The sequence below is a fragment of the Branchiostoma belcheri genome, unplaced genomic scaffold (genome assembly GCF_001625305.1).
Source record: "Branchiostoma belcheri isolate BF01 breed outbred unplaced genomic scaffold, Haploidv18h27 scaffold4, whole genome shotgun sequence".
NCBI classification, from domain to species: domain Eukaryota; kingdom Metazoa; phylum Chordata; class Leptocardii; order Amphioxiformes; family Branchiostomatidae; genus Branchiostoma; species Branchiostoma belcheri.
The window spans coordinates 4,948,579-4,961,166 of NW_017804020.1; the positions used below are offsets into that span (position 1 = coordinate 4,948,579).

General features: G+C 44.7%; 3 protein-coding genes across 3 annotated transcripts in view; 1 reads left to right on the forward strand and 2 right to left on the reverse strand.

The window, feature by feature from the left end:
* Positions 1-4,602, forward strand: part of LOC109476951 — a 14,458-nt gene extending 9,856 nt beyond the window's left edge. Inside the window, exons 19-30 of the mRNA XM_019777970.1 lie at positions 21-439; positions 806-847; positions 1,226-1,309; positions 1,454-1,507; positions 1,743-1,775; positions 2,535-2,618; positions 2,743-2,796; positions 2,994-3,026; positions 3,382-3,465; positions 3,628-3,681; positions 3,867-3,899; positions 4,251-4,602. Of these exons, the coding sequence (XP_019633529.1) occupies positions 21-439; positions 806-847; positions 1,226-1,309; positions 1,454-1,507; positions 1,743-1,775; positions 2,535-2,618; positions 2,743-2,796; positions 2,994-3,026; positions 3,382-3,465; positions 3,628-3,681; positions 3,867-3,899; positions 4,251-4,602 (1,326 nt within the window). The remainder of the gene's footprint in view (positions 1-20; positions 440-805; positions 848-1,225; positions 1,310-1,453; positions 1,508-1,742; positions 1,776-2,534; positions 2,619-2,742; positions 2,797-2,993; positions 3,027-3,381; positions 3,466-3,627; positions 3,682-3,866; positions 3,900-4,250) is intronic.
* Positions 4,603-7,747: 3,145 nt separating this feature from the next.
* On the reverse strand, positions 7,748-11,480 carry LOC109477461 (E3 ubiquitin-protein ligase TRIM71-like). Its single transcript, XM_019778745.1, has one exon. It carries the CDS (start codon positions 11,121-11,123, stop codon positions 8,946-8,948), a length of 2,178 nt encoding a protein of 725 aa, XP_019634304.1. The 5' UTR covers positions 11,124-11,480; the 3' UTR covers positions 7,748-8,945.
* A 304-nt stretch (positions 11,481-11,784) lies between these two features.
* Positions 11,785-12,588, reverse strand: part of LOC109477333 (WAS protein family homolog 1-like) — a 6,028-nt gene continuing 5,224 nt past the window's right edge. The window contains 1 exon segment of the mRNA XM_019778527.1: positions 11,785-12,588. This exon segment is cut by the window's right edge and continues 18 nt beyond it. Coding sequence (XP_019634086.1) covers positions 12,190-12,588 — 399 coding nt within the window. The 3' untranslated portion in view covers positions 11,785-12,189.

The window sequence follows — 12,588 nt, forward strand, 5'->3', positions numbered from 1 at the left end:
TTGTGGTCACGCAACCTCAGATAGTGTCCTTCAAGCCCATCTCAAGGAACAACCTTGTGGTCACGCCACCTCAGATAGTGTCCTTCAAGCCCATCTCAAGGAACAACCTTGTGGTCACGCAACCTCAGATAGTGTCCTTCAAGCCCATCTCAAGGACCAACCTTGTGGTCACGCAACCTGAGATAGTATCCTTCAAGCCCATCTCAAGGACCAACCTTGTGGTCACGCAACCTGAGATAGTGTCCTTCAAGCCCATCTCAAGGACCAACCTTGTGGTCACGCCACCTCAGATAGTGTCCTTCAAGCCCATCTCAAGGACCAACCTTGTGGTCACGCAACCCCACATAGTATCCTTCGAACCCACCTCTACAAACAAGCTGGCCATCACCGAGCCAACCCTGTGCTACTTTGACCCAGACATCACTGAAGCAGGCATTAGGTAGGCAGGACCACCTTTGTACTCAAACCAGCTTTTTGTTTCAAAGGCTTTATAACTACATTAAACACAACATAAAGCTGTACTGTAATCACACATGGAGAGTATTTCCTCTCTGTTTTTTAAGAACATATAAGTATATTACTAATTTGACTAACAGTCAGTGCTGTCATAAGCAGATGTTGTTTGGTTATTTTGGCTCAAGGCATAACACACCAACTCTGTGCATCTATTTTTTGTTACTGTCAGTTTTAGCATTTTTGGGATCAGGTCAGACCTTGTATAGGACAGACAGTCTGGCATCTTACTGGATTTTTCAGCACGTTTGATAACAGGTCAGCGTTTGATTGTAACACATGTTTCTCACAGCACCAAGCCGGAGTTGCTGAAGGAAAAGGAAGATGTGGACACGTAAGATATAAAATCTTTTATTTTCTAAACACTACGCACTAGCCCCACACAGGTAAACACACCTGTCACTGGTACCAAATACCATCCATAAAGGTAGCAGGCATGCCTTTGTTACATTTGTATCTTATTGAGGCTGATATATTTGTTACTAAGCTAAACATGCCTGTCCTTGGTGCTGAACACCATCCACACACAGTTCACCTATCCTTGCTGTTGAACACCATCTACACAAGCAAACACACCTGTTATTGGTGTTGAATGTTCACATGGGTAAACACACCTGTCCCCTAATTTCTTGCTTTCAATAAGAATTGCTTGTTGCCAGGGGAATTCCCTTGCTTTAGAAGTGTAACTCCAACCCCCACCACCACTTTCTAGGTACTCCAACGACTGTGGTGACGGCTCCCAACCAGACCAGTTCTACATCATCGAGCTGGAGGCTGAGCTTACTGCAGCAAGACTGTAAGTATTGATATTGTTCAATTCAAACACAGACATACAGTTAGCAGATTTCTGTTAGGTTTCAAGATTTTCCCCCATAAAAAGGTCCTTTGGTCCCAGTGATATATCCTTACATTAAAGCTTGTTTATTTTGATTTCTTGCAGCTCGAACACAATTAAAGATGAAGAAATTCAAGATCTCAGATCACAGAATCTCAAGTAGGTCTACTTATGGTGGTTCTTTATGTTTCCTCACTGGTAAACCTGATCTTTGATGTCCTGACAGTGTTTTCATCAGGAGTCTACTTTCAAAACCTTTCTCTAATAATAATCATCATGAAGTGAAAATAAGTGACTGTTTTTTTCTTCAACAAATACTGGCTTCATCATTCTTAGACACCTCTTGCTCCCTTCGCCTCACTTTTTGACAGTTATTTTCCATTTTTCCCTTCAGGCTGACTGTAGAACTCGAGGAGGAACAAATGAAGTAAGTAAAACTGCTGCCAGTTATTTTGCAAGTTTGTTGCTGTCAAAGGGCCTCTCAGCTGTAGTTTACTTTCCCACTGTTGAGTTCTGAACCAGGACAACTTTGTGAGCAGAGATGGGTCTCAGCAGGGGGTTATGTTGTTTGACCAATGGTCTGTGTCCTGTGCATTGCTATGATTGATTGTGTTTAGTTTGGTCTCCTATAGTAGAACATGTGCCTGTCACTGGTACCAATACCATCCACACACAGGTAGCAGGCATGCCTTTGTTACATTTGTCTCTTATTGAGGCAGATATATTTGTTACTAAGCTAAACATACCTGTCCTTGGTGCTGAACACCACCCTCACACAAGTAATGAACCTGTCCTTGCTGTTGAGCATCATTCAAACAGGCAAACACACCTGTCTTTGGTGCTGAACACCATCTATACACAAGCAAACACATCTGTCCTTGGTGCTGAACACCATTCATAAACAAGCAAACACACCTGTCCTTGGTGCTGAACACCATTCATAAACAAGCAACACAACTGTCCTTGGTGCTGAACACCATCTATACACAAGCAAACACATCTGTCCTTGGTGCTGAACACCATTCATAAACAAGCAAACACAACTGTCCTTGGTGCTGAACACCATGTTCACATGGGTAAACACACCTGTCCCCTGTAATTTCTTGCTTTCAATAAGAATTGCTTGTTGCCAGGGTGATTCCCTTTCTTTAGAAGTGTAACTCCAACCCCCACCACCACTTTCTAGGTGCTCTAACGACTGTGGTGACGGCTCCCAACCAGACCAGTTCTACATCATTGAGATGGAGGCTGAGCTTACTGCAGCAAGACTGTAAGTACTCAGCAATTTTCACAGCAGATTTCTGTTAGGTTTCAAGATTTTCCCCTATAAAAAGGTCTTTTGGTACCAGTGATATATCATTACATTAAAGCTTGTTTCTTTTGATTTCTTGCAGCTCGAACACAATTAAAGATGACACCATACAAGAGCTGAGATCACAGATTCTCGAGTAGGTCCACAATCATAGTTCATTATATTTCCTCTCACTTAAACCTGATCTTTGATGTCCTGACAGTGTTTTGATAAGGAGTGTCTCCTTGTTGAACTCGTTTTTTCTCAAATACTGGCTTCATCATTTGTAGGCACCTCTCGTTTCTGTAGCTTCACTTCTTGACAGCTATTTTCTATTTTCCCCTTCACGTTCAGGCTGACTGTAGAACTCGAGGAGGAACACAAGAAGTAAGTAAAACTGCTGCCAGTTATTTGTCACAAGTAATGCACCTGTCCTTGGTGTTGAGCACCCTCCACACAAACAAAAACACCTGTTCTTGGTGCTGAACACCATCCATACACAAGCAAACACACCTGTCCTTGGTGCTGTACACCATCAACACACAAGCAAACACACCTGTTCTTGGTGCTGAACACCTTCCACACAAGCAAACACACCTGTCCTTGGTGCTGAACACCATGTTCACATGGGTAAACACACCTGTCCCCTGTACTTTCTTGCTTTCAATAAGAAATTGCTTGTTGCGAGGGGTGATTCCCCTTCTTTAGAAGTGTAACTCCAACCCCCACCACCACTTTCTAGGTACTCCAATGACTGTGGTGACGGCCCCCAACCAGACCAGTTCTACATCATCGAGCTGGAGGCTGAGCTTACTGCAGCAAGACTGTAAGTACTCAGTAAACTTAATATAATTCAATTTAAACACAGACATCTGGTTAGCAGATTTCTGTTAAGTTTTAAGATTTTCCCCTATAAAAAGGTCCTTTGGTCCCAGTGATACATTTGTATATCATTACATTAAAGCTTGTTTATTTTGATTTCTTGCAGCTTGAACACAATTAAAGATGACGACATTCTAGAGCTGAGATCACAGATTCTCGAGTAGGTCCACAATCATGGTTCATTATCTTTCCTCTCTCTTAAACCTGATCTTTGATGTCCTGACAGTGTTTTGATCAGGAGTGTTGAACTTGTTTTTCTCAACAAATACTGGCTTCATCATTTGTAGGCACCTCTCGTTTCCTTAGCTTCACTTCTTGACAGCTGTTTTCTATTTTCCCCTTCAGGCTGACTGTAGAACTCGAGGAGGAACACAAGAAGTAAGTAAAACTGCTGTCAGTTATTTGGCAAGCTTGTTGCCATCAGCAGGGGTTATGTTGTTTGACCAATGGTCTGTGTCCTGCGCATTGCCATGATTGATCATTTTTAGTTTGGTCTCTTATAGTAGAACTGGTGCCAACTTTTCTAAAGTCAGAACAAGTTACATAAATGCACGGGTAGTTTATTTATTGCTGAGTGTCACTATGAGATCAACAAATCATCTCTCTGTTTTTACATGCAAATAGAAATTCCATGCAATAGCTATCAAATCCCAGACCTGGCATGGTTGACACCTTCTTTTACATTTCTGCCTTCCTCTTTTAACACAGCCAAAAATCTTCCTCCAACAGAGTTGCCTGTCAAACTATTGATTTGGAGGCCATGAAGGCCTGCCAGGAGTCCCTTGAAGAGCAACTGAACAACACAAGTGTCACTATGGACATGACTGGAGAAAAGCCTAACATTAGGCACAGCCTCTCTTCTACAGACTATTCTACAGACTGGGAAGAAGAGTCCTTGAGTTCTACAGACTATTCTACAGACTGGGAAGAAGAGTCCTTGAGTTCTGCAGACTATTCTACAGACTGGGAAGAAGAGTCCTTGAGTTCTGCAGACTATTCTACAGACTGGGAAGAAGAGTCCTTGAGTTCTGCAGACTATTCTACAGACTGGGAAGAAGAGTCCTTGAGTTTGAGGATTTGAAAACGCGCCTAGCAATCCTTGAGTCAGGCGGCTTCTGGTACTACTCATAAGTTCATCTCTTTGACAAGGTCAACTCACAAGGATCCAAGAGCAAAAGTCATCCAAACATACATTCCACAGCAACAACCTTTGGAGATCATACATGGGAGGTACAAAGTGGAGACGTTTCTTCCCACTGGAGAAACCTACTGGACAACCTTTGAGGTTGAGGGAAGAGCCACCCCTGCTACAGTAACGTATTACATAGTGTCCATGATCACATAGTGGTCCAGTACTTGTAGTCACCAGGTCACAAAGGATTCATGTTTTGTAAAATTCCCTTCTCTTTGTCAGTTACAAGATATCCTATTGTTTTTGTGTAGATGTTTTCAGGGTTACAAGTATTCTCCTTTAGGCCACATGCAAGTGTACTTAATGTGAGAAGCACAGGTGAAGACGAAAGGGCAGAATGCGATAGGGTGGAGGTAAATGGAATACCAGATGTTTGTTTAAGTGCAGTGATGTAGGTGTGGTTGCTGCCCAAGAGCAGTTACCACAGTAACAATATGAAATGAAATGTGAAATGATCCACACATGGAAAACTGAAAGTCCTTAATGTTGTCGTAAGGATGTCATTTGTACATGTACCAGTTGTACATTTGTAGGTCTGCTTGACCATTCATTTAGAGTCACCCAGGAAAATGTCAAGTTCTTCCATTTCAATTCAATTGCAGTATTGTCCATTGTTTTGTACTATACTATTTTTTTTTAATTTATGCCTTTTTCATTTTTGGCTTTTCTCAGTTCCTGATGATCGGTCGGTCCCCAAGTGTTCTCACTCTAGAGTGGCAAATGTTCAAAAGTGTGAGTCTGGCAGCAGTGTTCACTGGCTCAGCCTACGCCAACTTCTCCCACAAAAATATAAAAAATTACAAAAAAATGGAGTGTTGGACATAATGTGCAATGCTGTTGTCAGGCTGTGGTTGGCAGATGGGTTAGATATATGTTGATGGAGAGATGAGAGACCCTTGGTGGATGGACTTTCTGCAGGAATCATTTCCCTTCTAAGTACTAAAAATGATAGGTTTATTATACCTGATAGATCACTATAATTGCCATTTACACATCAAACAACTTGAAATCACTCCCACTCCTACTGATTTGAAGTCATTGTGATAATGTGTACATTTCATTCTTTGTAGTGACATGGACTTTCAATATGGAAAAGAAACAACTGCATGGTGGATAAATTCAATAACTAATGTATTGTGATGTTTTAATGAAATTGTAAGAGGAAAGTGAAATGGTATTGAGCCTGTCGGTGTACAAATGTACCTATTGTTTGAAATAGTGCCAGACATTGTCACTTGTACAGGAGAAATTAGTACAATGTACCTTGTAAAAATTACCATATACGATCCAAGTATATTTACATGTATCTGTGTTAGTAAAGGCACAAATATTATCTATATGATATGTACATATGACATTTTATGTCAGTATTATATATTTGTATATTTGTATACATATATATGACCTAAAAATACATTATGAAAGATGTATATTTTTTCTAAGAATTCTGTGCTGAAACCAATTGTCCAATACATATTCTATGTGATCTTACAGACATGTTTGTCCTGATTGTTGTCGGCTTTTCTCAAATCCTATAAGCCGGGGTATGGGTATAAATAGTTAAGTAAAACGTTAAGTAAAACTACATGGTCCTTGCTGATTGTGTGGCCTAGTATACTCACAACTGGCGCCGGCATATTTAATACAGTCGAACAATGAACACATTTCTTCGTATCCCAGGGGTGAGGTAGGATAGCTATAGGACACCAACGTGGTACAGTGAGCACCAGAGACGTTAAAGCACACATATTTCACGAATATAATTCGGACCGTCCCGAACGCTACCTGAACGCCCGCCAACCATGGTTAGGAGTGGGTCGGCGAAGAGTCGGTTGGCGTTCGGCTGATTAATTCGGCTGCGCCAGCCGAATGTTTCAACATGTTTAAAACATTCGGGAGGTGTGACCATGGTCAAACGCACGTACGTAACGTAGGGTTCGAACATAAGTCAGCAAAACACCTGCAAACCATTCCGGGAGTAAGTCAGCAGTGTTAGGGGCGTGTTCAGGGATCAAATTTGGCTGCAATTTAAACGCAAATTCGTTTGTCATATTCAGAAAGTAGGCGTGGCCTAAATCTGGTCAGAGTGCTCCCGAGCAGGTCGGCTGGTGTTCGGGAGTTTGTGAATGTGTGACAGGGGCTTAAGGACAGACACAGTTGGAGAGAACAGCTAGGCCCTGGCCTTACGTCTCGCCTGGAACCAAGAGGATGTATAAGTACAGTAAGTATGGCTCAAATCAATAACACTTTTGGTAAATTATTCGCCCATTTGGACAAGTTCTGTCGTATTTTCTACAACTGAACAGTCTGGGAAAGTAAGTAACTCTCTCCAATGCCAACTTCCCATGCGTTAAAGTTGTCGGAAGTATAAGTGTATTTCGTCATAACCATATCATTGTTATGGCGTCACAATAGTGATCCAGAAATGCCGTCACCACATGAAACAAACAAACAAACAAGGGTAAACATGGACGCTCGTCTGTACGACAGCCTTCTCGGTGCGGACGTGGAGCACGCCTGGTCATTGGTCGGTCCGCAGGTGGTTCAAGGGTTGCTAGGTAAAGACGCTATTGCAGTGTCTTCACTGGAGCATGCAGCTGCATTCGATCTGTTGGCGGTTTTTGTCAAGGTCAAACCGCGGAGTGAGAAGGTCATGGTGAAAAGTAGCAGGTTTAAGCTATTGGGGAGCCTTCCGGACCTGTGTAGTCCAGCCCCAGGCGGATCTAAAGTGACCAAGGCCGCGCAGAAATGGGCGTGGTTCCAGTGCCCTTACCTTCTCAACATGGTAAGCGTGATTTCATGGGCGACAACCACATACTGAGTACTGATTTTGACTTGTTTTCGGAAGAGGGGGGATACCGGTCGTTTCTGACATATCGTAGCCTCGCGTAGCGTTACGTTACGTTTTCCAAGTACTAAATGTGCAGGAACCTAAATACAAAATCCACGATCTCATGATTTTACATTTTCAAACGTTTAGGCAATCATTTGTATGATTCTGGATTCCGTTTAACGCGCGATGTAACGTTACATTTACATCGCAACCGAGTTGTCCTCGTGTTCCTGTCCAGGTGAGTTGGAGTAAGGAGGAGCCGAAGGAGATTCACGTGAGGATCCAAGGCGTGAGGAAGTTCTCAGCACAACTAACTTTCAAGAAAGGCGACCTGACTCTCATTCCTTGGCTGTACGGACTGCAGCACGAGAGACACGTCTACGTCATCACCGACGTGTTTCGCGCGGATGACGTCAGTTTAGAGGTGTCGGTGGGCGGCAGGACGGACCGGCTGGTTTCCCCGCAGCAGCGACCCCTGGCGTTTAAGTGGAAGAAGTACAGGCTGTCGCGGTCGCGGCCTGGACTGCTGAAGGAGCCTTGGGTTCCCGTAAAGCTTAGTAAGTACCAGAGTTCAGAGTTCATCTTGTGTCGGCCTCACGGGCACCGCAGGGAGACAGGAAGAGGCGAGGGAAACGGCTCTGAGAGAGAACTTATACAGAGAATGCCGAAAAAGGCGTCCTCGGAGGTACATCTTGGGTCCGAGGACAGCGCCATGTGGGCCGTCCGGCAGACCAAAAGCGCGGGAACCCTCACGGAGGGCTCAACGTCCGCGGAGGGGGGCATGCGCACTAGAGGCAGACACGATCTACAACTGGAAGACATGGAAGTCGAGGACATGACCTTGGAGTAAAGTTTTGGATTATTCTCATATCACCGACATTTGGGGTGGTAAGTTGTATGGGATAGACGTCGGGAATAAATGAATACATGTATGTATACAAAGTGAATACGTCCGCGGCTGCTAGTTCTATCGCTTAGTATTCACATGGAGGTAAAAAAATCACAAATGACACATTACAGTAAAACGCACAACAGATCAAGAGAAATATTTATTACTGAAGAGAATCATACATTTTTACAATGCAGTTGTCTGACTTGTGGAATGTTTCTACAGCTGCGAAACACGCTATATCATACAATGCATACTTTTAAATTGTCATTCGCATCTGAACAACTAACGTTATACCCTTGTGTACGCAAATATATACAACTCGTGTGTATCACTACTGAGTGAATGGGCACATATGTCGAGTATGACTAGAAAATGAAAACATGTCTTCTTTACTTCGTGAAAAATGTCAACCTACAAGATCAAGACTACGCAATAGCTGTCGACACATCTTTACAAACGTCATCCACGAATAAAGCAGAATTTGCTGCTGATTTTGCCTGTTTCGAATCACATATACCTGTACTTTTCCACACAGTGTCCCTTATAACACGCCACCGCTATGTACCCGTCCGGAGTCAGCGCGAGTCCGTGAGCGCTTTCCCCTGTGACTGTCGCGACATTTCTGATAAAAGTCCCGTCAGGCCCGAACACCTGGACACGACCGTCCCCTGCGTTACCTACGACAATGTTACCTGTCGGGTCTAACACTACACCTGCCGGATCTTGTAACAGGCCATCGCCATGACCTTCCCTGCCAAAGCTAAGCATCGGGTTTCCTTCAAGGTCATATGCAAATATCTTATGCGCAAACCGGTCTGTGACGTATATCGCACCGCGTGACTCGTCCACCGCTATGAATGATGGGAACTGTAGTTGTCCTGTGCCGATGTCCCGAATGAGGCTCCCGTCATGCTCCAGGAGAAGACAGCGCTGCTGAGCTGAGTCCGACACCACCATGCGGCCGTCCTGCAGAACTGCAGCTCCAGATGGGCACCAACAATCACGCTGGATATCGATACTGTTCAAAAGTTCGCCTTCTTTTGAGTAACTTCTTATTTCGCATTCCCCCAACGACGTCACAAGAATTCTTCCTTCAAAGTCCACTTCGAGGCCGAACGGACCCTCACCGCCGACAGGGAAGCCCCTCAGACAGACACCTGTCTCTCCATCGAACACCTGAACTCGCTTGTTCTCCTGTTCCACCACTACAATGTTACCATCTGTATCAACCGCGACGTCTAGCGGCTCGTCCAGTTCCCCTACCCCACTACCCTTCCGACCGATAGTTAACACAGGTGTCTCCCTCTCTTGTACTTTAACATCAAAAGGACTTCCCTCCACCTGTTGCGAGTTTACCTTTACCTCTAAGCTATGGTTGCCCGTGACCTTGGGCATGTAGGATATTTCCCACACGCCCCCGCTCTTCATCTGTAGTTTGGGTGTAACGTTAATTCCGGAAGGGTCCTTCATGTTGGCTGTCACGGCTTTTCTGTTTGTGACACACGGACATCCGCCTCTGTCCACTGTTGTCAGTACGGCAAAACACTGAAACCCCTGAACTGCCGGCTTCACAATAACGTCGCACTTTGAAACGTCGACGTCAGTCTTTAAACCACCAAAGTTCTCAACTTCATCCGCAAACGCCGTGGCAGCGGTGTTCTCTTCGAACTGAAACTCGCTCCATTTGGACTCCAGGTCCAGTTTTTTAGTCAGCAGAGTTTCTATTCTTGTTTGGACTTGGTTTCCCACCTCCAGAACTTGCACGTCACTTCCGTGTTCCACAGTTTGTTGACAGAACGTTTGTGCGCTCGTCAGTCCGGCCAACTCAAATTCCATCGCGTCCTTCTTGGCCTGAAGAGTCTTGCCATCGGCTTGGCACTGTTCGTCAATCTGGATCAAAATCTCTTTTTCCCGCTTTTGCAGCAGGTGAACAAGCTGACCGAAATACGCCTGGGTTTGGACGGTGGCTACTTCTTTTGCGGGGATCAACTTTGACATCGTCTTCTCCACTTCCTTGACAGAATCCTGTATTTCCTCCAGACGCGGGTCTATGCCTTGCAGAAGACGTCGCAGCATTTCCTTCTTCTTCTGAGCGACGGTAGTGATTTCCTCCAGATTATGAGCTCTGCCCGGTTTGTGGTTGATCACGGCACACGATGTGCAAACCAACACGTTACAACTCTCACAGTAGAAAACCAGTTCTTGGCTCTTGTGTTTGTCGCAGTACCGTTTGCGATGAAGTTTCTCCATTCCTTCCTTTCCCTCCAACACGTCCTGTGGAACAAGTTCGTGATCTCTGGTAGCCGGAACTTTACGGTGCATGACGGTACAAGACTCACACAATAACATAGCGCAGTCCGTACACCACAACTTGGCCTGCTCTCGCCCTCCCTCGCATACCTGGCACGGCACACCTGGCTCCGCCCCTTTCTTCGCAGCCGCGAAATCCAACAGGTTGTTGACGTAAAAGTTGGTCTTGAGTCCATCCACACCTTGGTCGGGTAGACTGACCTCTTTGCGACATGTCGGACACTCTAGCGGCTGTTGTTTTGTAGACCAAAGCTGCAGACACTCCCTACAAAATGTGTGCAGACATGGCAGGATTCTAGGGTCCCGGAAGTGTAGCATGCAGACCGCGCACGTCAGGAACTCCTCGCCCAAGTCGCTCGCCATCTTACTCGCCATTTTGTATATAAATGCTAGTAGACAAAAAGGACAACAACTGCAAACTGTTTGCTGAGAGCCTTCATTTCATCTACAAGTTTCCTCACGACCACACTTGACGGTCTGCTTTAATACGTAAAGCCAAAGGGTAAAGGTAGTTTCGGTCACGGGACTGGTCGCGTGATCATAGGGAAGTACTACAATTGGCCGATGGTTTAGACTATTGTTAAGTACTAGTACAAACCTGGTTGGTCGTTTATAATTCTCCTCCTTTGAATTCAAATCAATGGAAATCTATTCTGGTATCTAGTCTTATTTGGTGGCTATGGGCCAAACTCACAACTGCCTGGTTGAGCCGGGTGGTGGGGGAACTTTGACAGCCCAAAGAGAGCCTGCCAGAAACATGATAGCCTGGACACCAGGCTACATGGTGGCCTACGGTACATGTATACACAAAATCTGCCATGAAATTTACAACAAAAAGAAGCAAGTGGATAGAATGAATCATTTAATTAAAAAGAAGTTTTAGTGTGCTCAAAATGATACTAATTATGCTTAGAAAATATCTACCTGACTAATCATAACTGCTGACAATAGATGGACCAGTCAAGTTTTGTAAAGATTTCAGATCAACATAGCTTTATTGCTGTCTCACTTTGTAACTGCAGCCAGAGAAAACAAAGTTTGACTAGCAATGTGATCAAATCATCCACATAGTACATGGCTTTATGTGCTTGTATTCATTTGTTAATAACATTAAAAGCAATGATGTCAATATTATCGCATTTTTCTATTCAGGCATCATTTGTGTAATTTAACATATAACATATAATGTTATATTTCATATTTTTTGGGGCAAAAAATCTAAAAGTAGGCCAAGAAGGATCATACATGTGAGAAAATATTGTTTTCAAATGAATGATTTGTGCAATTTTGTTCAATTTTTTTCTTTCATTGTCCTCCCTGTGCAATTGAAGGAAAGTCACATTCCCACAGGATTTGCCCCTTCTGTAATATCCCAGCACTTTAAGGTCAGCTTGGCTTCATGCTGCTGTTTCCACCATTTCCACAGCATAGTCTGAATTTGTTAGTCCCAGTCATCATCATCATTGTCGCCTGCATCGTTCCCGCCTGAAGGGGGTGCTGGGATCATCGCTGAGATCCGATCCATGGCTGACCCCCCTCCCGCCGGAGGGGCTGCCCTCTTCTCCTCATCCCCCCCTGCCGTTTTGCTCCCTGAGATGCCCTTCCTCCTCATGGAGAGTTTGGAGGCGAGGTCGGACATGAGGTCGCCACCAGAGGACACCGGCGCGGCCTTCGCCTCTCCCTTCTGCTTCTTCCTCATTGTTTTCTGCTCCTTTGCACTCTTCAGCTTCACCTTCCCAGCACCCCCCGCAGCCCGGATAGCAGCCATGAGGTCTGATCGCCCGTCTGATGATACTTCTGCCGGGGCATCCTTTGGTGGGGGAGGGGGCCTGCAGCAGGG

Bases quoted from the DNA above. Each gene is read 5' to 3' on its own strand.
- LOC109477461 (XM_019778745.1), bottom strand. From the start codon at position 11,123: ATGGCGAGTAAGATGGCGAGCGACTTGGGCGAGGAGTTCCTGACGTGC.